Raw genomic sequence first — 26,107 nt, 5'->3', positions numbered from 1 at the left:
TGTTTCTTTTGCTAAAAAGTAATTGGAAGGATCCCCTCAAAAGAAGAAAGAAGTGCAAGAAACTGCAGTTCATGGATGGCACCATACTGTACATGAGCTTCTGCTCATATCTGTTGGTTCAAAACCTCGGCAACATTTTGGAGATGGAGTTTTAAGAGTTTGTGCGAGGAAAGAATGCACTCCTCCAATTTGGTTCAATATAAAGTCAATGCAATACTGGATGAGCTTTACCCAGCATGCAGCTCTATCTATTCTGACCCACATATTTGTTGTCAGCACCTGCGCCTCGCAGTTATAAAAGTGAGATGAGAAGCAAGTAAGTGGTGCGCTGGTATCAGTCAGCCAGTGGTTTAATATCGTTGAGGGGATCTGTGTGTGCTTCGAATGCAATGCATCATTCCTCTGATACACATCAAAGCTTTCAGCAGTGTAAAGAAACAGATTTTGAAACTGTTCATTGTTACAAACATGTCGTCTGTCTTTGAAGCAGCTTTCTATGGATTGATAAGACCCTTCCGACTTCTACTCCCAAACCAGGCCAGATAAATGACTCTGCTGGTCCTCTGATTGTGGTGAAGACAGAATAAAACCGCTTGAAAACGTGGGACAAATCCATTATGGCATGCTTGACATATGCTATAAGTCATAGAGCGCTGCACATATTCTGGAAATAATACCAAACAAAACAAAGGATGGGCTGTTGTATATCGAGGAGTTCACTTAAACTCAGAACTTCCATATCTAAACATGCACAGGAGCTTGAGATGAAACTGACAAATCCTTCTCAGTAGGAGAGGTTTGTCCATGTGAAATGATGGAGAATAAAGGTTGGTGCACTTTTCATTTAAAATGGTGCCTGCATCCACTGCTGCTTGACACTTCTGGTGAGGAGAGCCTCTGAATGTGCTGTTCCAGGATGTTGTTCTGTTCCTTAGAGGTTCCTGAAAAAAGCTGCTGTCAGGCGCCATCTGATGCAGGACATCTAACCTTCAAGGTACAGCAGACCACAGGAAACTGAATTGACACTTTCTTATCTATACTCCGATTCATGTTTTAAAGGTGACCTGATTAGTTAAATGGACATTTTGTGTTTGAACGAAGAGGAAACATACCATGACGTCACTCACTGGTTGTGAACTTTTTTGGATTTTGGGGGCAACTGTCACCAACCACGTCAATCAAACTCGGCACACCTCCAAACATACCTCTCTTTTGAGTCCTGATATCCACCAGAACACTCATCAGAAGGAGTGAATGTAACTTTACTGACTTTGTATTTCATGACAGAAGTTGACTTTTTGAATGTCCCTCTTTATGCTCTAATACAATCTGCCCCCCGTGTTTACCGAATCAAAGAGATTTTACAGTTGATTCATGTTAATTGGAAGAAACAGAAACGGAGTTACAACCCCGAGCGATGCCGCTGCAGACAACAACTTCCTGCCTAGTTGGTTTGTGAACGGCAGGGCTGTGTGTGTCCTCGTGTGTGCGAGAGCAAGCACTCGAGGGTTTTACGAGATCCTATTGCATTGCTGGTGATGGTGTTTGTGCATGTGTGTGAATGAAATTGCGACGGGAACACTGTGATCCATTTTTGTGAAGATTGTACCGTTACATTTACACATCAAAGTGAAGTGTAATGATATGCAAGCAACTGAAAGAAATCCCCGCAGCTACAGTAAATCCTGCTATGAAATAGAAAATACATATTTTCAGAGATACGGAGACAAAAGTAGACTTTAAAAAAAAAAAAAAAAGGAACAATATCAGTTCTATCTTGTTCAAAGTATTTTTGAAGCGCTTTATCTGACCAAAGAAACATTTATGGGACACAGTGACACAGATATCTGTCCCCAATTATCCCTCACTGTTATGAACAATGCGACTGCAGTATTCATTCGTTCTATAACAGTGCATGCTGAACATATATTTGTGACAGTAAGCGTCTGGCATTATCCAGAACCTTCAATATCCCTGTTGCTATAGTAACTGATGTCACAGTGACATGGCACGAAGATACTTCAGGGGATTCTGGCATGAATGAGGATGGCGAGGCAGGAGGAATGAAAGACACGCGGGATGAGGTGGCGAGAAGGAAAAGCTGAGTGTCTTGTATCATCAATAAGAGGTCTCCACTGTGTGCTAATAAGCGCGTGACCAACGGCGCTGTCTTTTTTCAACTTTAATCATCATCAACATTTAAAATAGAAAGCACCTCGGTCCACACGTATATCAAAATGTTGGTGCTTGTCGGGCACGGATTTTAAATTTTTTTTATTTTAGTCATGATGGTCTTTAAGGTTAAATGAACTTTTGGTGTGAATATCTGCCAAAATTGCAACATAATTCTGTTTACTTTGTGATTGTCGTGTTCCCTCCCCTCCTTCACACAACCTTGTCACTATTATGTGGCAAAAAGGGAAAAAAAAAACCACACACACGTTTTGTTAAAGTGGATACTTCATTTTCAAATGAGTAGAAAACATACAAACATTCATATATATTAAAAAAAAAAAAACAGCTGCAAAATGGCATTTTAATGCAGGCTTGTCAGCTGACCATCTGACAACCATATACGCCACCACCACCCAAACTGACTGACCCACTTACACACATACTCTATTTAACTTTTTTTTTCCAGCAAAGTCAGAAAAATATATACTCAAATTTTAAAAGCAGTTTTAAATTTTGTTTAAAAATATATACATATACACTATACATACTCTATATATACTGTATACTCATATATACTGTATTAGAAGTCTGTTTGCTCAACATGGAGGAAACACTGATTCATATTTTGTTTCATAAACTGATTAATAAGATTTATTTAGTGTACTTTAGTGGTGGTGGAAGGCAGCTGTTTTTACGTTTAGACATAATAGTATATAATATCATGATACTAAGAACTGTTTTCATTACCTACATCCTTCATATCTACATAGGGATTCGGTACTTGTCCACGGAGGCCGCCATGTTGCACCACCATGGTTCTATGGTAGCCCAGAAGAGGTAAATCAGACACTGACTCCACAGAGGACCATTAACATTGTTCTCAAGCTTCAAGGCCACTGTAGATTGTCCTACACGTGAATCTGAGGTGAGGGCTGTTTGGCTGTTTGCACCCTCACCATTAAGTGCCACTAAATCTAACAGCGGTGGACCAGTGGTTACAGTTCTTTGTCCAAGTTTGGATTCCTTGCTTGTCTCCAGTATATTTACTGTTGCCACACAACGTTTCTACAGTTCATCTCGTGGTTGCGCGTCCTGCAGCCAGTATTTGTACACAGCCACAGGATTTATGTTCCAGTGCTTGTGGAAGGAGATGGCCTGCTGCAAGGATATCAACTTCTCAGAGTAGTCATCCGGTCGAGCCTAAAATATCAATAACATGTGGTTTGTCTGCGTGGACGTGTTAATAAATGTGTCTGAGTACTGTCTCATGTTTTACATCTTTAGGCGATTCCTGCAGCTGCAAGAAATGTTTCCGTTGCTCTGGGGTAGAACATCGGTTTATTTTAGTGTGATAGAGACATTTAGAGAAGACAAACATGACAACAGCATCATGCAGAGTCATCTGACATGGTTCCCATCAACTCCTGGAGCACTTTTGGCTTATCAAGGCGCTTGTCTTCATGTAAGCAGGGCGAGAGACATATTTTTAAAGGCAGCAAAGACACGAACACAAAATACAATGCATCCGGAAAGTATTCACAGCGCTTACATTTTTCCACATTTTGTTATGTTACAGCTTTATTCCAAAATGGATTAAATTCATTTTTTTTCCTCAAAACATCCTTGATGAAAACCTTCTCCAGAGCGCTCTGGACCTCAGACTGGGGCGAAGGTTCATCTTCCAACAGGACAATGACCCGAAGCACACAGCTAAAATAACAAAGGAATGGCTTCGAGACAACTCTGTGAATGTCTTTGAGAGGCCCAGGCAGAGCCCAGACTTGAACCCGATTGAACATCTCTGGAGAGATCTGAAAATGGCTGTGCACCAACACTCCCCATCCAACCTGATGGGAGCTTGAGAGGTCCTGCAAAGAAGAACGGGAGAAACTGCCCAAGAATAGGTGTGCCAAGCTTGTAGCATCATACTCAAAAAGACTTGAGGCTGTAATTTCTGCCAAAGGTGCTTCAACAATGCATTGAGCAAAGGCTGTGAATACTTATGTATGTGTTATATTTCCGTTCTTTATTTTTAATACATCTGCAAAAAATTTAAACAAACTTTTTTTCACTTTGTCATTATGGGATATTGTGTGTAGAATTTTGAGGGGAAACAAATGACTTTAATCCATTTTGGAATAAAGCTGTAACATAACAAAATGTGGAAAAATGTAAGCGCTGTGAATACTTTCCAGATGCACTGTATGTAAAAGTCACAAGGATGACATCCTTCTTCTTGTGTTGTAACTTTCTTGCATGTGCTACAGAAAGAAACTTATGAGCATAGGTGTTGTTCTGCCGGAGAGCACCAGAATGACGCTTCAACACTTTTTCCTCTCCAAGTGAGAAAATAAAATGCTCACAAGTTTTTTGATCCGGTAAAAATTAATTTACATGATTTAAGAAGATTTAATCATCTCAAAAGTAAATATCACACAAGAGAGACAATAAAAACAAATGCAATGCTCAAAGTGATCAAACTGACATTTAGAGTGTATTAAGCCTCGTTTTGTTACGCTGCCATTTGCCCTGTTAAAGTTACTGCATTACGTCTCAACACAAACTCAGCATTTCCTGCATTCTTTTCAAATTAAAAGCCCTCCAACATGACGGAACAATGGTTACACAACCCTAAAATCCGCAACAACCTGACCCTGCGCACATCTGGGTGTATGCTCGTGCGTCACAGATGCCCTGCAGTAATTCAACAAACAGCACTAAAACCGGGGTTGTTGTCACATAAGTTGTTATGTTGAGTTTTTAAGCAGGTGACGATTTCAAGAAGGATTTGCTTGACAGAACTCCAAATTAACAAAATAAATATTCAGTTATTATTTCATTACTATTGAGAACTTTATTCTTTACATCAGTTGAAATTTATGCTTTTTATATTCCCATTTTTGTATTTTAAGCTGACCTGCTGTACACTGAGCAAATGATTCTCTGTAGGTCACAAGATTTTTGAGAATTTAGTAATTGGGAATATGTAAACTTAACACATTGATCGCTTCTATAACTAGTGCCAAGATGTGCTATTCTATATCTATTCTATGAAATGACTGCTACATAACGGTTTCTTCACAGGAAATATGTTATCCAACCGTGTTCTTTTTGAGTACATCTCAAAGTTTAAGGGTTGGGAGGCAAATGTGGTTAAGGATGTTCGTTTGTCACAAACATATTAAGAACGTGTATTTGTGCGCGTGTTGTTCTATACCTGGTGAAACAGTGGACTGTGTGTGATGGGGACACCGACAGAAGTGAAACACCTTCCCAGCACCATGTCATCAGGAGCATCATCACTGTAGCAGTTACAACCGCTGGAAAGCAGCCAGGTCACTGCCGTCCTACTGAGCACCATCCTACACAGAACAGCAAGAACAGTGCTGCAGAATGTATTTACTGTCACATCCAAGTAACGCGTCCTCTATTGTCCGTGTATAAACCTCTAAAATTTTATTTCAAATTCCTGTCGTTATCTCAAGATTTCAGACAATGTTAAATATCATTTTAATATTTGTATGGGAGCTAAAATGAAGTTTTGGGATGAGCGGACACTACACAGCCCCTTATAAGTAGCATTGTCATACAGCGACAAGAAAAACTATTTCCTTAAATTTTAAACTCACAGCAGTGGTTGTGTTTTTTACGGTGGTGCATCACTGACTACATGTTGTCCCTGTATCGAATTTAGTTTTACTTCCACATTGGTAAAGCCTTGCTTCAAATATTCAATCCCCTTTTACCACATCTGCGTTCAGACTGAGCAGAAACTAGCACAGCTTGAGGCTGACGTCAAGGTGAAAGTAAAGTGCCAAGTCACTGAGAGATGATACATCCTGGCTCCAAATAAATCCCTGGGTACAAATGATCCTGTTCAAAAGATATCAACTTCTCTCAAAGTACTAAATCAATAACTTTTTCTCAGTGAGTCGTTGTGGTTTTAATGAATAAATTCAGGTCTTCTATTGAGTGTACTGATGACCATTTTGAAAATCATTGCCTCGTTAATAAGTTTGAAGGCTTTGATGTTCGCTGTTGCTCACCTCTTGCCCTTCACTGCTTCTGAACTGTGACTCAGCCTCTTCTGAGGAATAAACAGCTTGTTGTTGAGCTGAACACAAACACACCCGACCAGATAAATGTTTGGGGTGTCGGTTGCTCACTAACTTACGACTACTGTCTGAAAAGTTGGTATACTGGTCGTTTGAGGTCAATACACAAAAAAAACCCCGATTTGACAGTCAAATTTGCACTGATGGCACCTGGAGGAAATCTTTGGTTTCTATTTGTACATACATTAACCGCCCAACAGCCCCACAGCCTCACCCTCCTCCTCCTGTGGTGTAGCTGTATCCGTTCTGAGCCAAGCCGTAGCCGTATCTCTCCCCCAGGCTCACTGCTTCCTTTGGGTCGTAGCAACGCAGCAGTCGCCACAACCGGGGTAAACTACAGACGGACAATTATCAGCAGAACAACTGGCAGAAAGGGAGGTCCATGCATGCGTTCATCCCCAAAACTCAAACTCATACTATAGACTGTATGAAGGCACACAAAATAGGGATTTTATTTCCTAGATATGGAGGATAAAACGAAAAACTTCTTTCCCAGTTACCTGATGAGAGTGTCATCATCAGCAATGAGCAACCAATCAGCCTTCGGCACAGCGTTACTGAGGAAACGCCTCAAGATGGCAAATGTCTTTCCACAGTGTCCTTCAGGGAGAATACAGAGACAAAATGCATTTTTTGTGACATGGATCTGTATTCATATTGAAGATGGACAGTATATATGATATACTGTACATGGTCTGTTTTCTCTTTAAACCTTTTCTCTTTTCATGTAAACTACTAGAGAGATGATTGCAAGTGAGACACCTGAAAGCCTGTTGAACTCATAATATCCCAAGGAAAAGTGGAAGAGTTTTTGAGAGCTCCAACAAGCAGGTCTGACTTCATTTGACATGGCAGCTTTATTAGTGAAAGTCAGAAATGTACAAGTAAGGTGAAAATAAGGTGAAATAGTCTGACTTGACCATAAAGATGCTAGTGTGGAAGTGGAGGCTAAAATTGATGTAGCATTTTCTTTTTTTTGGGCCATCAATGATCTTTTTGAATAAACACACTCCTACAAAATAATGCAACAAATAAAAGCACAAACAAAAAGCAGAAAAGTGGAGAGGGAGGTACAAAAACAAAAAAAAACTGAAAAAGAATGTGGTGGAAAAATTGGATTCCCATGCCAATATACAGATCAAAATGTAAATATTCCTAAGAGACCAAATGAAAGTTCAGGGTGACTTCCTTTGATTTTATTCTCCTGAGGATAAGGTTAATGTCGTGCTTTAACATAATGAAAAAAAAGTGGACAGAATATCAAACTACAGGGAGAAAGATGCTAAAAGGAAAAAGAAACGGAGAGAAGGCCAAAGAAAAAAAGAACATACGTGAGAGTGTATTAGGAAGAATAGTCGAATGGACAGGAGATGAAGGTGAAGTTAGCACTGAACCTGCCTCATGCTGTATGAATGGACACCAAATGTTACAGGGAGCAACACAGACAGATCTGCGCTCTAACGAGGGGAATCTCAGACAAGAAAAAAACGAATACAGAGATGAAATTGGTGTGTCTCGCCTTCACGCTGAAGCTGTTATTTTAAGTACAGCTATTGTTTCCAGCTCAAGCACCCATTATGAGGAAGTTCAAGTGTCATCTGCCTTTTCATTGAGAAGAAGGACGGCTTTGAGGTTATTGCCATTCTCGCCGGACTCCCTCGTCTTTTGGTTTGTCTGTGGTGCACGTATCCAAACGACTCTCTATGTCCTTATAAAATTAGGTCACATCAGGGGCAAGATGCAGGATGACAAAGGGGGTAAGGGAGTGGCGATTGCACACAGATAACAAAGAGGGGGCACGGAGTCACATCAGGACGAAATCTAAAGTCATGGCTTTATGATGCTGTACTTGAGCTGTCGAACAACGTTGGACACGCCCTCCCAGTACCTTTACGACGTCAGATTAGGAGGCCTGTGTTTGACCATTTCTGTAATTCTGTAAAGGCTGACGTGATTGGCCAGCTGAGCAAATGTGAGACGGGTACCAGCTTCTCTCTTTCTCCAGTGTCTACATATTCCCCACTTTTCATGTCAAAAACAGAGGAATCTCTTCCAAGTGAGACTGTGTAAAAATGTGTACCATTAAATCATCTCACAAGCCTCTCTATCCAGGACAACCAGATTTTCAATCAGGCTTTCAGTGTGGTAACTTTGGATCTTGGACAAGTTCTGAGAACACACTGTACAAACTACCTCTGTGGCAGCACAGATCTACTATTTGAAAGCAGTGCTTTGAGCTGAATGCTAATGTCAGCATGTTAACATGCTCACAATGATAAAGCTAAAATGCAGATGCAAAGCAGGTGTAATATTTACCAGCTTAATGTGTTAGCAACCATGGTGCGAAACACAAAGTGCATAGGAGGTCGACGGTTAGATGAAAAGTCAGAGGATTATCTCAGTTATTAGAATTTATCCACAAGAGACCCTGAGTTTGTGCAGCAAATTTCACAGAAATACAAATAGTTGTCTTGATAATTCACTCCAAACCAAAGATTTCACACTCGTGGGTTAGAAGAAGGTTTAGGAGATCTTCAAAGTTATTGTTATTACGACAATCCCTCCAACATATTGTAAACTGTCCTGCTGATTTGGCTCACCTCGCTCAGTGTTGGGCACTCCCAGACTGATTGTAGGTATGGAGGCATCAGTGACATCGCTATAATACTCTAAAAACCCAGCGTCTCTCTCCCAGGTTGCCTTCACCACTGGCACTGCGAGGAGAAAGGGGGGCGAAGAAAAAGAAGATGAGGTTGAGGAGAGAAAAATGAACACTTAAACAGACACTTGCAGAGCTGGTCGCTGAATCACAGCTTTACGGCTGCCACAGATCCAAATGAAAAACTTCCTGATTGAAAAGGTTGTTTAATCAAATAATGGAAGCTCTGCATAAATGAGCAGCATCTGCATGAAAGCTACAAAACAACAACGTCCAATTACAGTCCAGTAAAACAAAATTAATTTGGATCCAAGACTGGTGGGACCCATTTTACATTAATTTATTGTACAACACATCAGCTGCCATCGTAATAGCTGGAATTCAAAGTAAAGTTTATGTTTCCACTCTGGATTGTGTTAATTGCTTTAAAATGGCTTGTCCATAACTGCCGGCTCATTTTGACCCTAAAAACTGACATCGATGTTTTGGATAATTGCACAAACTGTTGTCATTTCAGCCGACAGTCCGAGATGAGGTTGTGAATTTAAACAGGTAGTTTTTACCTGACAGGTTAGCTGGGACTAAATGACAACCAGACTGTTAAGTAAGTAAACAAAAACAAAGTAAATGACAAATAAAAGCAAAACTTTTGCAGCTCACTGTCCTGCAAAGTACATTTTAATTTCGCTTCTCTTTATACAGATCATTTTGGCAGACAGAGCAACAACAGCATCCAAAACTTTATTATTTATGAAAGTTTTACAATAATTGGAAAGCACCAGTAATTAATAACTGACTTCACATTTGCGAAGAGAATGTCTTTACAGCATCTTCACAGTGGACAAAATGTTGTTAAATGATATTGAAAGAGACAGTTCAAGAGATGACAATGAGGGAAGTGCTGGAAAGGAACTACATACATTTAATCACGTAGTGTAATTGAATGAAATTTTAAGGTATTTGTTTTTTTATATTTCAGATTCATGTTACTAAAATGTGATGTATTGTTTATGATTTAAAATATTTTTGGGGCTTATCACTCCATTGAAGAAACTAAAACTAAAATAAGTACCTGCATTTTGCTGATAACCAATTCTTAACGGTTACCATTATTCATAATTAAATATTGTTACGTTCATGTGTTGATATGTTTATCTAAATGACAGAACTTAATATAAATACTTCTTGATTGATTACCCTTCAAAAACTGTGAATAGGGTACACACCTCGCTCTGAGTGGAATTTTTGGCAAGTTTTCACAGCAACAAACACATTGTTCTTCGACACTGGATCCCCCTTGAGAAAAGAAGAAGAGAGGAAATGTCTGTCTTTATTGAGACAAAAATATGAACTGCAGCAATAAAACAGTAAAGAAAATAAAAATGGTTTCCTGATGATTTTTAAAAATCACAGTTCTTAATGGTTTATTGGTTTTAACTACTTTTTCTCTCCTAACATCACAATTTAAATCAAGAAAACATAGGTAAATAGAGCAGAATTTAATTCCAAAAATTGTTTCAGTTCCTAGTTAACATTGTGTTTGGTCATATCGATAATGAAATCATGTTCGTTACCATTCTGGCCTAAGAAAGAAGGTCGGCTTAACTTTGGCTTCTGTATTTCAGATGCACAACAATCAAGACTTCATAAATCAGCCCCGTCTCTCAGAAGTATATTGTGTGCTCACTTTAGTTTTTAAGCTTGTGTCACTTACTCTGAAATGTGCTATTTGTATTTGCTCTGTTCCAACTCCACAAAGAAGCACTGCAGCGATACTTTACTCCACTCAGTGCGATCAGCTCTCCACTTAGTTCCGTTTAGCCTTTGTGAATCTTTACTCCTGCAGTCCCTCAGGACTTCTCTATTTGTATTCCTCTACAATAGGCCTTGGCAGTTTTACTGTGCAATGTGCTGAATGTTTGACATTTAATTAAGCCGGACTGCTGAGTTGTAAATGTGATTTCTACTGATGGATAATTTTATACTGAAGACAGCAGAGCCAAAACGCTTGTGTCTTTTTTTTTTCTCCTGCGCAATTTAAACTAAATAAAAAGGTATATCTCGTCGATATTTTTGTGCCGACCTTTTTTTGATTACTAGAGTACTCTACGTTCACACACATAAAACAACAAACACAGAAGAACTCAAATTGGCTTTTCACTCCAGTATAATGACACAAAGTTAATAAATAAGAGTCGTACGTACACAGTTGGGCAGGTAGCTTGTAAATGTGGTGGCACAGTTGTCTCTTGGCTCTGTACAAAACTCTGGCACTGCTGTCAGCTTTGGACCGTTTCCTTCCTCCCAAATATACAAAGAAATCTAAAACAAGAAACAGACGAGCATTAAGGCAAAGACAGGCCTTATAGATTAACAGATGAAACAGTGGTTTGGGATACAGTATGTGTTGGTATTGTTTTCCAGATACTGTAAAGTAACATTACTCCTTACAAAACAGTAACAAAAGTTGGAAAAATGCAAAAGTTACTTATCTTACACAGTAAGAAGTACAAGGGATACACTGATATTCACTATCACAATATAAAAACTATTAAACAGTCTCAATGCAACATCAGATATTTACAACAGTCAACACCGCACTCTGGACCTGTTAGTAACTTGGTCACTCTCACACACGCACATTCACACACACACACACACACACACACACACACACACACACACACACACACACACACACACACACACACACACACACACACACACACACACACACACACACACACACTCTCTCTCTCTCTCACACACACACACACAAGTTTAAGACTCAAACTTTGCATTTCAATAATCTCAGCAGTGTAAATCTGTGTCTGTGCGAGTGAGTGTGGACATCAGAAAAGTGAAGTAAAACACAACTTTGCTTTGACCTTGAATTTACCTTAATGTTATAGTAGTAACTCTAAAAGCATTACATAGAAAAATTTATGATTTTCCTTCAATTTACTCTAAACAGCCTGATAGAAAAAAGAAAAAAAAAGAACCTCATCCATCCTGAGCAACAAAGTTTTTTTTTCAAGAATGACGAACACCTGCTGTTTCAAAGCTTGTAACTGGCACATTGCTGGATTGTGCTTCTTTACTGACACACAAGTACACAAATACTGAGACATATTCAGAAGTAGAGCTCTTGCATTCATAACGTAATAACAGATTTATCTTAAACTGCAGGTGTAGAAAGCTGCAGGGAGTCAGGAGCGCTTTTAAATTTAAGACGAGTCAGTTTCTGGGTAAATACTATTTATTTTTATCTGTCTCAGTGAATCTGTTCCTCAGGCAGCCCGAAAAACAACACTGACATTGCTTCTCACAGCAGTACTGAGGTCAGCGGTGCACAGTAGAACTAAACCAGAACCAAGTATGTGCAGAAAGGATCTTTAAAAAATTTCCCCTTAGGGATTAATAAAGTAACTACCTAACCTAACCTTGTTTTCCTGACAGGAAGGAGGTGACAAATGACACAGGTTCATAAAATAAATCCTGGATACTAATTAAGTACCTCGTGTTTCAGGTCGATGGTAAAATCTGACTTGGGATTCTCGTGTTGGAGCCGCTCAGCGAGTCTGAAACACACAAACGTTAAAGAAACAAATGAGAAAAATAGCAAAAAGAACTTTACTGTATTGTAAATGGGAATGTATATTAGTGAGTCCAAGTTTTAGAAGTGCTCTCAAATTGTTTTTTCTGTTGTTGTAGTGGTATAACAGGCACAAATAACTTAAACTGCAGATTTTAAAGTTTAGGTAAATGATGTAGAAGAGCCTGCATCCTATGTGTCTCTGCAGCACAGCGGACTAAAAACTGTGGACTTAAAAAAAAACAAAAAAAAAAAACTTTAGTGTCAGAGAAACATGTCACATTCAAACGTGTCACATTCATTTCCACACATCTGCACACAAACAGACAAACAAACACACACACACACACACACACACACACACACACACACACACACACACACACACACACACACACACACACACACCTCTGGAGCAGCGGTGCACTGAGAGCCCAGCCCGCTGCAGGGTCAGGGTAACCGAAGGAACTGGGGTCTTCAGAGAAGGCGTAGTGGTGGATGATGGAAGCCTCATTGTCATGGAGATGCTTACCCAAAAAACATTCCTGTGAATTATAAAAAGGGGAATGAAAGTTGAACCGTCTATTTATATACTGTGCATCAGAGCTGTAAACTAGATCAAGAAAATTATGCGTCACCAAGGGACAGAGACTGTATAATAAATGTTACACAGCCACTACTGTCGTTAACATGTTTGTGTGTCAGGGTTTGTGTCTGAATCTCACCTCTTGGACTGGATATCTGTTGAGGACTTGCAGCAGAGCAGCCAAGGTGACTGTGGTTTCCTCCTCTATGAAGAAAAACCAGGATGCTGATTGACCATAAGAGGCAGAAAGACTGGAAAGATTCACAAGAAGCTGTTAGCATTCTTACAGAGGAGTCAGAAAGCATAAATCAAATGAGATTTTATTGAAATGTTTATATGTGTGCTGAACGCTCACTGTGGAAGTGCAGGAAGGATGCTCCAGTCCCCGTCATACTCAGACAGCTCATGGAGAAGAAGGACGACTGGAAGTCCCTGCGTTAAACATGACGACTGAATTTTAGAAAACGTCCTGCAGACACAAAAAATGCCGAGCTAAAACTTTTCTGAAACATTTTATTTTTGTGTGTTTGACTTATGATGAGCACAAACTCTGTGTGAGTGTGTGTGCACCTGAGTATTAAGTTAATCTACCAATGTATGCTTTTGTTCGAATACTATATGATCCTATACATCATTTGATTTCCAACGAATAGTTATTTTTCATGGATTAAACCAGGGTTTTTTTACACTTTATATCGGTCAAAAACAAAAGTGCTGCAAGGCTGTTATTAAATGTCACATTACTGAAGACAATTTCAAATCCATTACTATTTTTTTTACTAACAGGAGGCACTGTACTGTGCAAGGGTGAGCATCTCTGACGGATTTAAAACGTATAAAAGTATTATCAGCAAAATGTACTCAAGGGATTACAAGTAAACACTTGTTCTGCAGAAAGATCATAACTATTTTTGAATCAAATTTGGTAGCTTAGTGCAGTGACCGACAACCTAAGAGTTGGTCACGAGATAAATATGAGTCATGAGGAGACTAAAGAGGTGGGAAAGTACTGCTACACGAATGTGTATTCATTTTTTTTTTTTTTTCACTTTTCTCACATTTTTTCCTTTCTATGAAGTAATGGATAATTTTACTTATTTTGACATTCAACTATAACTCAAAATAAACATTCTGAAAAGTTAAGAAGAGGAAGTTACCAGCTCAGACATTTCAAACACACAAGCCAAAACGGTCAGAAACCTCTGCTTTATTCCTTAACAATATATTGTATTGTGTTTACGTATTATGTGTTTTTAGAGTAAAAATTGTATCTAAAAAATGTACTTTAAGTATTGCTGTCAAACAAAAAAACTCTAAGTGCAATATCCCCTCTGAAATGTTGAGTACAAGCACAAAGCAGCATACAATGGAAATACGGCAGAACAGTGACCTAAAATTGTACGTAATTAGTACCTGAGTAAATGTACTGTGGGTATCTCTGACTATCACAGGCATCAGTCTGCAGGATTGTTGTCTCGACATGTGACAGCCCGGATGAAATGGTACATGCTGCGCTAACACTGACAAATGATGGGCTGAATCCACCTGAAAGTGGAGCTGCATCTCAGCAAGAACTGGAGTTAGAACATCTGCACCTCCTGCTGCATGTCCATCTGGAGGTTTGCAGAGTTCTGATTATAGTCTGGACAACCGAGAGCAAAATAAGAGGGAAAAGTTCATTCGGAAGCTGCAGATTCAGGTCTCTCTCCCACTAAGTGACTCATACAGAAGATACAAATCTCTTCTGTGCTGCAAGTCATTAACTCATACAGATGCAATCAGAGGGAATAAAATATGTATCACCAAAAAGGTCTAGTTCGGCTTCTTTCTGTATTCAATTACATCAACTGTTACATCAAGAACGGAGTGACCAGATTTAAAACAGGTGGCCTTTGATTAACGTCACTGAGGAAGCATTGTAGGCTGCAAAGCTCGAGGCTTTTGACAGAATCAGAGCTACATCTCTGGACATATTAATTTTTTTTCAAGTGAGTGTGGCTAAACAACTTGCAACCCAGTGACGTTTATCTACAGAGAGCGGAAAATGCTGCTGCAACAAATCACGACAGATAACTAATATAAATTGTCTCCATCTGGTGTAATGCAATGTACAGAGCGCACAGACGAGAGCCTATTTTAAGAACTGTTTAAATATTTGAAATATAACTATAAAAGTCACAGACATTTGGATCTATGCAGGAATGAGCTGTTTCACAAAAGAGAACTCCTGAACTGTAAAACTTGTAAAAAGCCTTGTAAATGCTTAGATAGGCAGCATGTCGCTGATATAAGTTGTAGTTTAAGGCGTGAGAACAAAAGTTGTTTATTGTCTTTATAACTAACGGACAAATGGACATACGTATAGCATTCATTCAAAAGTACAGTATATGGTCACTTTATTTCCATACAGAGAACCACTGGTGAAAGTGTACATGTAAACGCACTTATGATTGTGGAGGTGTAATTGGGTTGTTATCATTTGATGTAATGGTGGTTGAGACGTGTGCCAAAAGAGCCGAGAGAGAAGCAACCAGATTACAACCGATGAAAAGACGCAGCGTCGGCACATACATCTTACAGAAGCCTGTACTTAGAGCCAGTAATACATCAAGAGCCGTGCGACGTGGCAGTAAGCAAATGTGTATCCCTCCCTATGAATATCAAACCAGGATGTGGAAAAGATGTGGATATGAATCTCTTTACACAGAGAATTAAATCAAAAACTGAGATGCTGCTGTTCATATTTTAGTGGCGTAATGACCACAGCTGTGTAACGAAAGCTGCCAGAACTCATTAAGTGTCACAAAATAAGTGAGAAAAAAGGCCCGCGGCTGCCAGACAGCAAGTTGTCGGCTTTTCAGGGTGTTTGTCCCCTCCGATCCCTGTCTGCGGCCGAGAGAAACATCTGCTTATACTTGGAAGGTGAAAAAACACATGTACTCTCATTCAAAACAACGTGCTACAATCAAAGTTCATCTAGCTGTGATTAAAACCAAACACTCGCTGCCCTCGTCCACCACGCTTAGGCAGCACACGTCACGGAGCGTGCAGAGATGATCGCACCCAACTTGAGAAGAAGCCCGTTCAGAATCCACTTCCACAGCGTGTTCGTCTGATTTTGGATGAAATTTGACTGTTTGACCCTCTAAACCCCTCCAAGCCCATGGAGGATGCTTGTTATACTGGCTATGCAAACCAGATGTTCCATTTATGTTGCCCCACAGTTATAATAGGAAAAAACAACAATAAAATCAGCCCGGGACAGTACGATAACATGAGACATTTGTGATTAAATTAAATGTTAAAGTTCTATTCTGTTCTGATCTAGGATAACTCACTTGTGTATGTTATAAGCATGGAGGTAAACATCTGTATCTCAAACTTCTTTCGGCATGTTATTTCTGTCTACTTACCACCAGTACTCTGAATGTAATTTAGATGACAAGACTCAATTATTATCAAACAAAACAACCGCTGTGGTAACTGGAAGAAAGCGTTTCTTTTTTTGAAACATATTTTCGTTTGCCTTCACAAACCTACCGGGCTTGATCTCCTCTCTCTACTGATGATATGATGATCTATAGATTGTCTGTGTGGTTTTTGCTGCCCAGATTATATACAAACGAGCACATACTTTCTGCAAGACCACAGCAGTTTTCATTTGTTGGGGGAGGGGGAGATTTTCAATAACTTCTGCTGGTCACAACAGGCGCAGACTTTTGGGATTTTTGAAACACTCCTGTAGAGATCTCGCACAGAGCCCCCGCTGACTGCATTCTGCCGTTGTTTTCCTGAGATTCTTTTCTGTTTGTAAAATGCGATTGGACAAAGAATCAAAGAAGACCATTGCATGATTGTTTCTTTATTTAACAGTACCAGTTCCTTTCAAAAGCCAAATAAACAACTGTGTCCTGCCATCTTGTTTCACTGACATCTACAACAAATGAGTTTTCACAGCCACCCTGCAGGCACATATTAAACAACTACTATTGGCTCAAGAGAAGGCGCTCTGTGGCGAGGAGGACACCTATTGGTACCAATGTAATACCACAGCAGGGCATAAATCACATGTTAACAGCCTCTGACACAGTAAAAACGAAGCAGCTTACAGAATCATTATCTTTGTCAGCGCACATTACTTTTAAAAAGTAGACTCATGCACAAACTTTTTGATCCATTTAATGATCATATTTTTTTTCCCAACTGTATAAATCTGCCTGAGGCACTAAGATCACTAAATCATGTTCCTTATCTTAAGCAACCATATATAGTTTGCCCATTTATGATTCTTTCTAATGCTATGTAAATTATTATTGTGATATCAATCATTATAACCATTAGTAGAACACACCCATTAAACAACATTCATCGTGGTGGTGTAAAAAATGTAATGACTGGTCGAACCTCATTTGGCAGCAATGACCTAAAACTAGTGTTTCAACTCTCTCTGGATCAGATCTGCATGTTCAGGACCACTTTTGGACCATTCCTCCTCAAAGAAAAGCGTCAGCTCAGCCACATTCAGGATGTTTGCTGTGGACGACTCTCCCGAGGTGATTCCACGGTGACATTCCCTCATGGGTGAATGTATTTCTCTAAAGCACAGGTGCCCAAATTCTTTCCTGCGAGGGGCCAAAAATGTATGTGAATGGAGAAATGCAGAAAACGAATGTTGTTCAAAATCTACAATACAATTTCATAATATTTAAAGTGTTCTCTTGCCTCGATGTCTCATCTTGACTGGCAGCACAAAGTCGGTGATGCAGGACACACTAACAGCACATGAGCATTAGCCGGTTCGTAGGCATCCATCACTGTTATATTTTACAGCATTTCGGAAAAGGAGAGTAAGAACAAGCCTGTCAGACACAGCGGTGGGCTAAAACAACAAATGTGCTGTGCTGCTCCTTGAGGCTCTGTAAGCTTCAGCTGTGCATCCTTCCCTGCTCGTTTGCCTGGTTGGTGCCACAGGGGACCTCCAGCTACTCCGTCCACCCAGGATGTAGACTGAGGAGCTGCATCTCATGCTGTCTTTTCTCTTTACTTTCTGCCACTCGTGTTGCCTACAGTGGTGTGAAGAAGTGTTTGCCCCCTTCCTGATTTCTTTTTTTTTTTTGCATGTTTGTCACACTTAGATGTTTCAGATCATCAAACAAATTTAAATATTAGTCAAAGATAACACAAAATGCAGTTTTTAAATGAAGGTTTTTTTTATTATTATTATTATTAAGGGAGAAAAAAAAAATCCAAACCCGCACGGCCCTGTGTGAAAAAGTGTTTGCCCCCTAAACCTAATAACTGGTTGGGCCACCCTTAGCAGCAACAACTGCAATCAAGCGTTTGCGATAACTTGCAATGAGTCTTTTACAGCTGTGGAGGAATTTTGGCCCACTCATCTTTGCAGAGTTGTTGTAATTCAGCCACATTGGAGGGTTTTCCAGCACCAACCGTCTTTTTAAGGTCATGCCACAGCATCTCAATAGGATTCAGGTCAGGACTTTAACTAGGCCACTCCAAAGTCTTCATTTTGTTTTTCTTCAGCCATTCAGAGGTGGACTTGCTGGTGTGTTTTGGATCATTGTCCTGCTGCAGGGTTAGGGTTAGGGTTAGGGTTAGGGTTAGGGTTCAGCTTGAGGTCACGAACAGATGGCCGGACATTCTCCTTCAGGATTTTTTGGTAGACATTAGAATTTATGGTTCCATTTATCACAGCAAGTCTTTCAGGTCCTGAAGCAGCAAAACAGCCCCAGACCATCACACTACCACCACCACCATATTTTACTGTTGGTGTGATGTTCTTTTTCTGAAATGCGGTGTTACTTTTACGCCAGATGTAACGGGACACACACATTCCAAAAAGTTCAACTTTTGTCTCGTCAGTCCACAAAGTATTTTCCCAAAAGTTTTAGGGATCATCAAGATGTTTTCTGGCAAAAATGAGACGAGCCTTAATGTTCTTTTTGCTCAGCGGTGGTTTTGGTCTTGGAACTCTGCCATGCAGGCCATTTTTGCTCAGTCTCTTTCTTCTGGTGGCGTTATGAACACTAACCATAACTGAGGCAAGTGAGGCCTGCAGTTCTTTGGATGTTGTTGTGGGGTCTTTTGTGACCTCTCAGATGAGTCGTCGCTGCGCTCTTGGGGTAATTTTGGTCGGCCGGCCGCTCCTGGGAAGGTTCACCACTGTTCCATGTTTTCTCCATTTGTGGATAATGGCTCTCACTGTGGTTCACTGGAGTCCCAAAGCTTTAGAAATGGCTTTATAACCTTTTCCAGACTGATAGATCTCAATTACTTTCTTTCTCATTTGTTCCTGAATTTCTTTGGATTTCGGCATGATGTCTAGCTTTTGAGGATCTTTTGGTCTACTTCACTTTGTCAGACAGGTCCTGATTTCTTGATTGAGAACATGTGTGACAGTAATCAGGCCTGGGTGTGGCTAGAGAAATTGAACTCAGGTGTGATAAACCACAGTTAAGTTATGTTTTAACAGGAGGGGGCAAACACTTTTTCACACAGGGCCATGTGGGTTTGGATTTTTTTTTCTTCTCCCTTAATAATAAAAACCTTCATTTAAAAACTGCATTTTGTGTTTACTTGTGTTATCTTTGACTAATATTTAAATTTGTTTGATGATCTGAAACATTTAAGTGTGACAGACATGCAAAAAAAATGGAAATCAGGAAGTGGGCAAACACTTTTTCACACCACTGTATGTAGAGAGCTGTTTGTGTCATGCTCTTCACCTGTGGCTCTGCTTTAACTTCCTGTCTTGTTTCTGGCAGATTTTGTGGCACTTCGGGGTTTTTTTTTATCCTACGTTAAGTTGCTGTCTGTATAAGTCAATATTTACTCTGAAATCCCTCCCCGGAAGCGCTGCAGAGAAGAGCTGCCTTCTTTTTTTTCCTTTTTTTTTTAACACTCTCATCCTGTTTTTGTGTGTTGTCAGGAAGGTTGATATTGGAAACTTTTCTGGTAGTTTTAGGATTGTGGTTTTCGTTTGCTCTGTTTGTGATTTTGACCTGGGCTCTCGCTGAAGTTTTCAGGCTTAAAGATTGGCAGTAACAGATAGAAACACTTGAACAAAATGACTCCTTATATCCTTCATCTCGTTTTACGTTATTCCCCTTCTCCCTGGACAGAGCTGGTGTTGTAACACAAACCATCTCTGCTCGATTGAGGTCTGAACTCTAACTGAGCCCCTGCAAATGATGATTTAGTTTTTTCTATGCAGGAACTCTGTTTTAGAGTTAGGCAATTGTTGTGCTGCATTGCACTGCACTGCAGCTGGCAGAAAGCCACCCTGACCTTAACTGTTCTGTAATCTGATAAATATGTGAATTCATCCTCAATTCGATCACGCAAGCAGTCCAACCTCAGAGACAGCAGAGCAGTCGCCAAAGGATGAAGCTCCCGCCAACACACTTCATCGTTGGGTTTTCATGTTGCTATACAGTGTCCTTTGAATGCCATATGTAGCGCTGTGTGTCTTTTACCATATCAATTTCCATGTGGAAAAAAAGTGGGTTTGTGGGCTATAAATTGAAATAGACTGTTCTTTTCATATCTATAACAATATTTGACCTCATCTTATCCAAAGGATTTACTCACTTTATTCTTGCCACTGTAAATTAACCCATATATTGTGAAATTAATTCATTAACGGATTATTAAAACATAACTCTTATTTTGAAGGAGGATTGAATCCGTCTTGGTTTTAATGGGAAGTGTTCATTGAAAAGAGACCTACAACCTGTAACATGCATGTGTGCACACAAACGGTACACGACAAATAATGTTCTTTCTAGGCATCAGTGCGAACCACCACACCATCTTGCAACTGCTCGTTGTTACCTGCCCGAGTTTAGCCGCCTGCTGCAGGATCTCCGCCTTCCTCTGGCCGCTGCGACGGGCATGGTAGGAGTTCCTCTGACTCTGGATCACCATCACCACCTTCTCCAACCCTGACAAAAAAAAACAACAACCGTGCACAGAAACGGTAGAAGGATAACAAATTAGGAAAAGCAAAAGGAACATGATGATGCAAGGAGGAAGCTGCAATCCAAGATCTGAGCACAGTACCACCGAGCGGTGGTTATAGCTTCAGATATCGGAGTAGCAGCAACCTTATCTACATTTCAACAAGAAAAGTAAAAAAGCTTATTTCCAAAATTGTCAATCTGTTCCTAAAACTTCCAGCCTTCCTCCTCCTCCTCCTCATATCATATTCATTCATTGTAATGAGTTGGTTAAGGTCGATATCCATACTTTGCCGCTACGGACTAACCAAGATGCGAGGCTGAAAATACAAAAGGGTTGTGTGGACAATCAAATCTTGTTAATATGCACTATAAAACTGATGGATGAAATATCAGACGGTCTGCAGAAAAATGGCCTTACTCACCAAAGGAGCTGTGTGAAGTGTGCTCCTGCTGCTCCGCGGCCTGCGGGGGGAGGAGGGGCAGACGGACTCTTGTTAGGGTCTGACACACACATGATGAAGTTATATCACTGCAAGAATCTGATGGCAGCACTTACATGCGCGTGACCTGTGTGTTTTTCTCCAGCGTAGGGACCTTGATGCAGAAAAAGGGAGGAAAAAAAAAAAAAGAAAAAGTGTTATCATAATATCAACAAAGATGCAGAAATTAGTAGTGCTGGTGTTCCATTGTTGCTCATAATAAATCACCAGATAATTCATCCACTGTCGCTTTGCTAATTAAACGAATGGGTTATTTAGAAAGTGAAATATTACCTTTTCGACAAATTAGTAAATGATTAATATACTTTTCTTCACGTTAGACACGTATATTAACACAGGACAGACCTGGTTTGGACCAGCTGCACCTGTTCAGACGGGTTTGTCAGTTGCGAACCGGATTAGGCCAGAATGCAGCGACCAGACTTAAGATCATCTTGTTATCTTCCTTCTTAAATCACGCTTTTGTAAATCAGCCCACCTATTGCAGTTTGCGATCGTTTGCTACGCGTCAAGTTAGCGTCCCATCTTCAATCAGTTTCCTGTTTCGAATTTCAAAACAAAGCCCTGCGACGTTTGTGTGACGTTCTTGCGTGACGTCATAACGCATATGAACGCGACGAATAAGTAAACCGGATATTGAGTAGCTAAAGAAAATCACTTGATGAAAAAAAAAAAAAAAAAAAATGCAACGTCAATCTTTTGCGGCGTTGCATTTCCCTCGCCATTACTCTGAAGGCCTCGCGTGGAGCCCTCTGCTACCTTGTGCCTTTTGCTTGACGGTCTTGACGCAGCAGCGTGGCTCGCTTTGTTTAGCAGGTTGAGCTAACTGTCCCCGCAGGACAGTCACCCCCCCCCCCCCCCACCCCCCTCCCCCACCCCACTTACCCAAACAGAGAAGCAGCACAACGACCAGTTTCCCTCCGTGAATCACATCATGGTGTAACATGACTCCCGAGGCTGCTGTTTGTTCACCGTCTTTTCATGGCGAACAGGAGACATTGGCTGAATACATTCCTGCACTGACTGAACTCTGCTCGACTTCTAAGTGGGTGTTAGTGCGGAGAAGCAGCGACCTCTAGTGGACAATACGCGAGCAGGTTGTTATTGTGATTTAGAAATATCAAAGGATACAGGCTTAATTATATAGGCACAGTAATTAAACGTTGTGGCGGAATGTAACTAAGTATTTTTACTCAAGTATTCAAGTACAAATTTTGAGGGAGATCAATTAGTAGGCCTCTACTGTACTTCCCCATTAACCCTCATGGTTGAAATGCACTTATTGTAAGTCGCTTTTGGATAAAAGCGTCAGCTAAATGAAATGTAATGTAATTAAATCTAAAATATTTCTACCCCATTACGTTTGTCTGACAGCTTTAGGTACTAGTTACTTTTAGGGTTACAGTTTTCATACTCTTTCTGTTCAGTCTTCAAATGTGGTTATTTTAAATTCGATTTTTTTTTTTCTAATAAACTGAAGGATTAGATGACCCTAAATAGGTTGAGAAAATTCTACAACTTATTGAATGAAATAAACTATTTTAAAAACCCACTGAGTTTACTGGAAATTGCATATTGTTTTTTTTTTAGTTTTGTTTGACAAGTTTGATGACTTTTTAGAGATAGGCTACATCAGACCTGGGCATTTTATGGCCCGCGGGCCACATCCGGCCCTTTGACTGTCCCTGACCGGCCCGCGTGAGGTCAATGGTAAATTAGGAATCACACGTAAATAAGTGTACATCATGCATGTGTAACCCAGTTCAGTACCCCAATTTACGTATGTAAGTATGTTGATTGCCAAGTGTTTGAAATTGAGGCAAAATGAGACCTGTCAGTGGGCGGTAGGAACAAAATCCGAGGAATTTATTTGCACTTTGTTTTCTGAGATCTGAGTTTTTTGGGATTCAAACAAACAACCGCAAATACCCAACCCTTCTCTCACTGAACAAAAACAAATAACTGAAAAACAGCAAATGAGGTAATTACACCACAAACAAAATATCAATAGCACTTATTACATTTTTGTTTAGTTAATTTAATGCTGGTCTTTGAAATACTGCAAAAATATGCTCATTTTCAAAATCTTTTTCGTGAATGTTGATTGTGATATAATGTTGACGTTTTTAAAATGCTTGCACCACATTTGAATAGACTAATTGCAACATCTACTACTACCAGTAGCAGCTAATAAAAAAAACATACAATTTACTGCTTTTTATAAAGAGATAAAATTAATATTGAGCAGGATTGAGTTCAGCCTGTTGGCCCTCCACAACAGTCCCAGTTTCTCATGAGGCCCCTTGGGAAAATGAATTGCCCACCCCTGGGCTACATGGTTCTCACAAAACAGAAAAAAGTTGTACGCTTCTTCTTCATCATTAATTTAAGTAGAATTATGAACAACTTTACTTTTATTTTCTGGTTCTTTTCACATCTGCTTCACCTTCCAGAGCGAAATGCTGCATTATCCATTTCTCTGCAGGTTTGACTGCTTATTAAGAGGCTGATGATTTTACATATATGATCAGCTTCTAAAAGTTGTGCATTATTACTGATTAGACTAAGAGTACAAAAAAATACTAAAATGAACTTTACTTTGACCATTTACAGCCTTGAAATGTTGCTATGTCAGTTACAAAAATCCAGTATGATAATATCAGAATCAGATTTGTTGGCCATGTCTTTAAACACAAATAAGAAATCTGATTTCACCAGTTTGTGACTCTCAAGCATCTTTACAGACAATACACAATATTCAGGTAACAGATACAGGTCATATAAAGAATATACAGATTAAGACAAATGATGTGTATAAAGAGCAGGTGTGTGTGGATGTGCAAACAACAGTAATGTGAATCACATGTGGAAATGACACGTGATGTAAGAGTGTTTGTACAGTGCTACACGGGAAAAGGGTTGAATAATTATCAAAGATTAAGGTAAACTTTTAATGAGGGTTATTGAGGACAGAAACTGTCTGGAACTTTTGGTTTGGTTCTGTAGCTCATGTCGCAGGGGAGGACTTAAAACAGGTTTGTCCAGGGTTTGAGGAAACTATTGATTTTCCACGCCAGTTTCTTCATTCTTGACGATTAAATTTTTTTTCTGTTGTTCCTTTCCTGATATATTGTACATAACACAGGCAGATGCCTTTCTGCAAACTGGTAATCGCACTGTAGCTTTGCTGGGATGCTGACTCGTTAGTTTTAATACTCAAGTGATGCAGTCACATGAGATTTCAATCTTCTTTGAATTGAAACTTCTAAAACTGCATAATAAAGATCAGATTACACTCCTTCAGGTCACAATAGATACCAGGTTCAGTGAGAAAGTCAAATCTTCCGCTATCATGGCAGATACGAATTATACCTTGTGTTATTCCTCTGCTAATCTCAAGAGCTGAGCCTCAACTGGGCATCTGTGTCAGTCCTCCGGGGAGGTCGAAGGTTAACTACACAACAAGTAGATGGAAAACAAAGCTAAGGTGAAGTCTGTGGTTTTCACAAATGATGGTCAAACTACCATAAATCTTTACAGGACAGATATTATTTGCAGTCTCATTTGAGGACGAGGGTGAAGAGGTTGAAAGTGGGCTATATCTACTTCTTCCAGACTGAGACATCCAGAACAAATGAGTCAACAGACTCCTCACCGCAGAGGCTAAACATGGACCTCCTGACCACAAAAATTAAACAGGCTGGCTCTGTTGTGAAACCACCGTCCTGAGTGTTCACATTTTTGTGCAGAACGAGTGACCTGTAAATCCAAACGCTGAAAAAGGAGCTTTAAAAAAAAAAAAAAAAAATCAGTAAAGTTTTAGCAGACTTACTGTTTGTGCACATGGAGAGGGAAGTAATGAGCGGCAATAAAAACCTGAAATATATGTGACTCATGAGGCTGTTTGGAATAACCTGTGACAGCAAAAACAAATTATAGCACACTCGTGAATAAAGGCGGTGCCACCAGAAGGTCACAACTGGTTGTTGAAAAATACCACACAATAATGGTGCTACTGCACAACAAAGGCTCACAGGTGACTTGCAGCTTTTAAAATAAGGTGCTGGAGCTTTCCACCAAGAGCCCCCCTGTTTTTCTCCCAAGGGCCAAATAATGCCTTCACGTGCAAAGGAAAAAATATTAGCAAAATTGTGGCGGATTTTGCTCAAATCAATTACTTTGCCAAAAAATAAATAAATAAAAAATGCTGCCCCAAGTTTGCTAATGTTGGCCACTAATGGAAAACTTTTAGAAACCTCTTGTCAAAGTTTTCCACCGCTGGCACCCATGTTCACCACTAATGTTAATTTCTAGTAACCTTTTGGCAACGAGTTTGCCATTAACGGAAACCTCTCGGGACATTTTAACTAACTAAACGATAAGTTAATTGTTCACTCTACTTTCTAACACTTTAGTTTAAGCTGCCGTCACACATTCAACAGGCTGAAAAAACGTATCTAGTTACTAAGAATTAGCGTAGAGCCGGTGATGTTCATGA

The 26,107-nt window shown here is 39.8% G+C and overlaps 1 protein-coding gene across 4 annotated transcripts in view; it reads right to left on the bottom strand.

Moving 5' to 3' along the window:
• Window positions 1–22,642, bottom strand: part of b3glctb (beta 3-glucosyltransferase b) — a 38,467-nt gene extending 15,825 nt beyond the window's left edge. Inside the window, exons 1-15 of one of the 4 annotated variants that reach the window (XM_069720153.1) lie at window positions 22,495–22,642; window positions 21,666–21,703; window positions 21,532–21,571; window positions 20,982–21,091; window positions 13,486–13,562; window positions 13,270–13,381; window positions 12,953–13,089; window positions 12,467–12,530; window positions 11,155–11,271; window positions 10,176–10,245; window positions 8,891–9,004; window positions 6,791–6,890; window positions 6,505–6,624; window positions 5,393–5,537; window positions 2,441–3,375 (exon numbers count right to left, since the gene is read on the bottom strand). In XM_069720153.1, coding sequence (XP_069576254.1) covers window positions 3,241–3,375; window positions 5,393–5,537; window positions 6,505–6,624; window positions 6,791–6,890; window positions 8,891–9,004; window positions 10,176–10,245; window positions 11,155–11,271; window positions 12,467–12,530; window positions 12,953–13,089; window positions 13,270–13,381; window positions 13,486–13,562; window positions 20,982–21,091; window positions 21,532–21,571; window positions 21,666–21,703; window positions 22,495–22,555 — 1,440 coding nt within the window. In that variant the 5' untranslated portion in view covers window positions 22,556–22,642 and the 3' untranslated portion in view covers window positions 2,441–3,240. Of the gene's footprint in view, window positions 1–2,440; window positions 3,376–5,392; window positions 5,538–6,504; window positions 6,625–6,790; window positions 6,891–8,890; window positions 9,005–10,175; window positions 10,246–11,154; window positions 11,272–12,466; window positions 12,531–12,952; window positions 13,090–13,269; window positions 13,382–13,485; window positions 13,600–20,981; window positions 21,092–21,531; window positions 21,572–21,665; window positions 21,704–21,882; window positions 22,107–22,494 lie in introns of those variants that run through there. The other 3 variants (XM_069720144.1, XM_069720160.1, XM_069720169.1) reach the window with 3 other exon arrangements.
• Window positions 22,643–26,107: the final 3,465 nt, after the last annotated feature.

This window comes from Brachyistius frenatus, unplaced genomic scaffold (genome assembly GCF_029030835.1).
Source record: "Brachyistius frenatus isolate BFR_SWC_R1_liver_20210118 unplaced genomic scaffold, ASM2903083v1 Contig_5, whole genome shotgun sequence".
Classification (NCBI taxonomy): domain Eukaryota; kingdom Metazoa; phylum Chordata; class Actinopteri; family Embiotocidae; genus Brachyistius; species Brachyistius frenatus.
The sequence above is the reverse complement of the archived record's forward strand: the minus strand, read 5'-3'. Positions and strand labels throughout refer to the sequence as shown.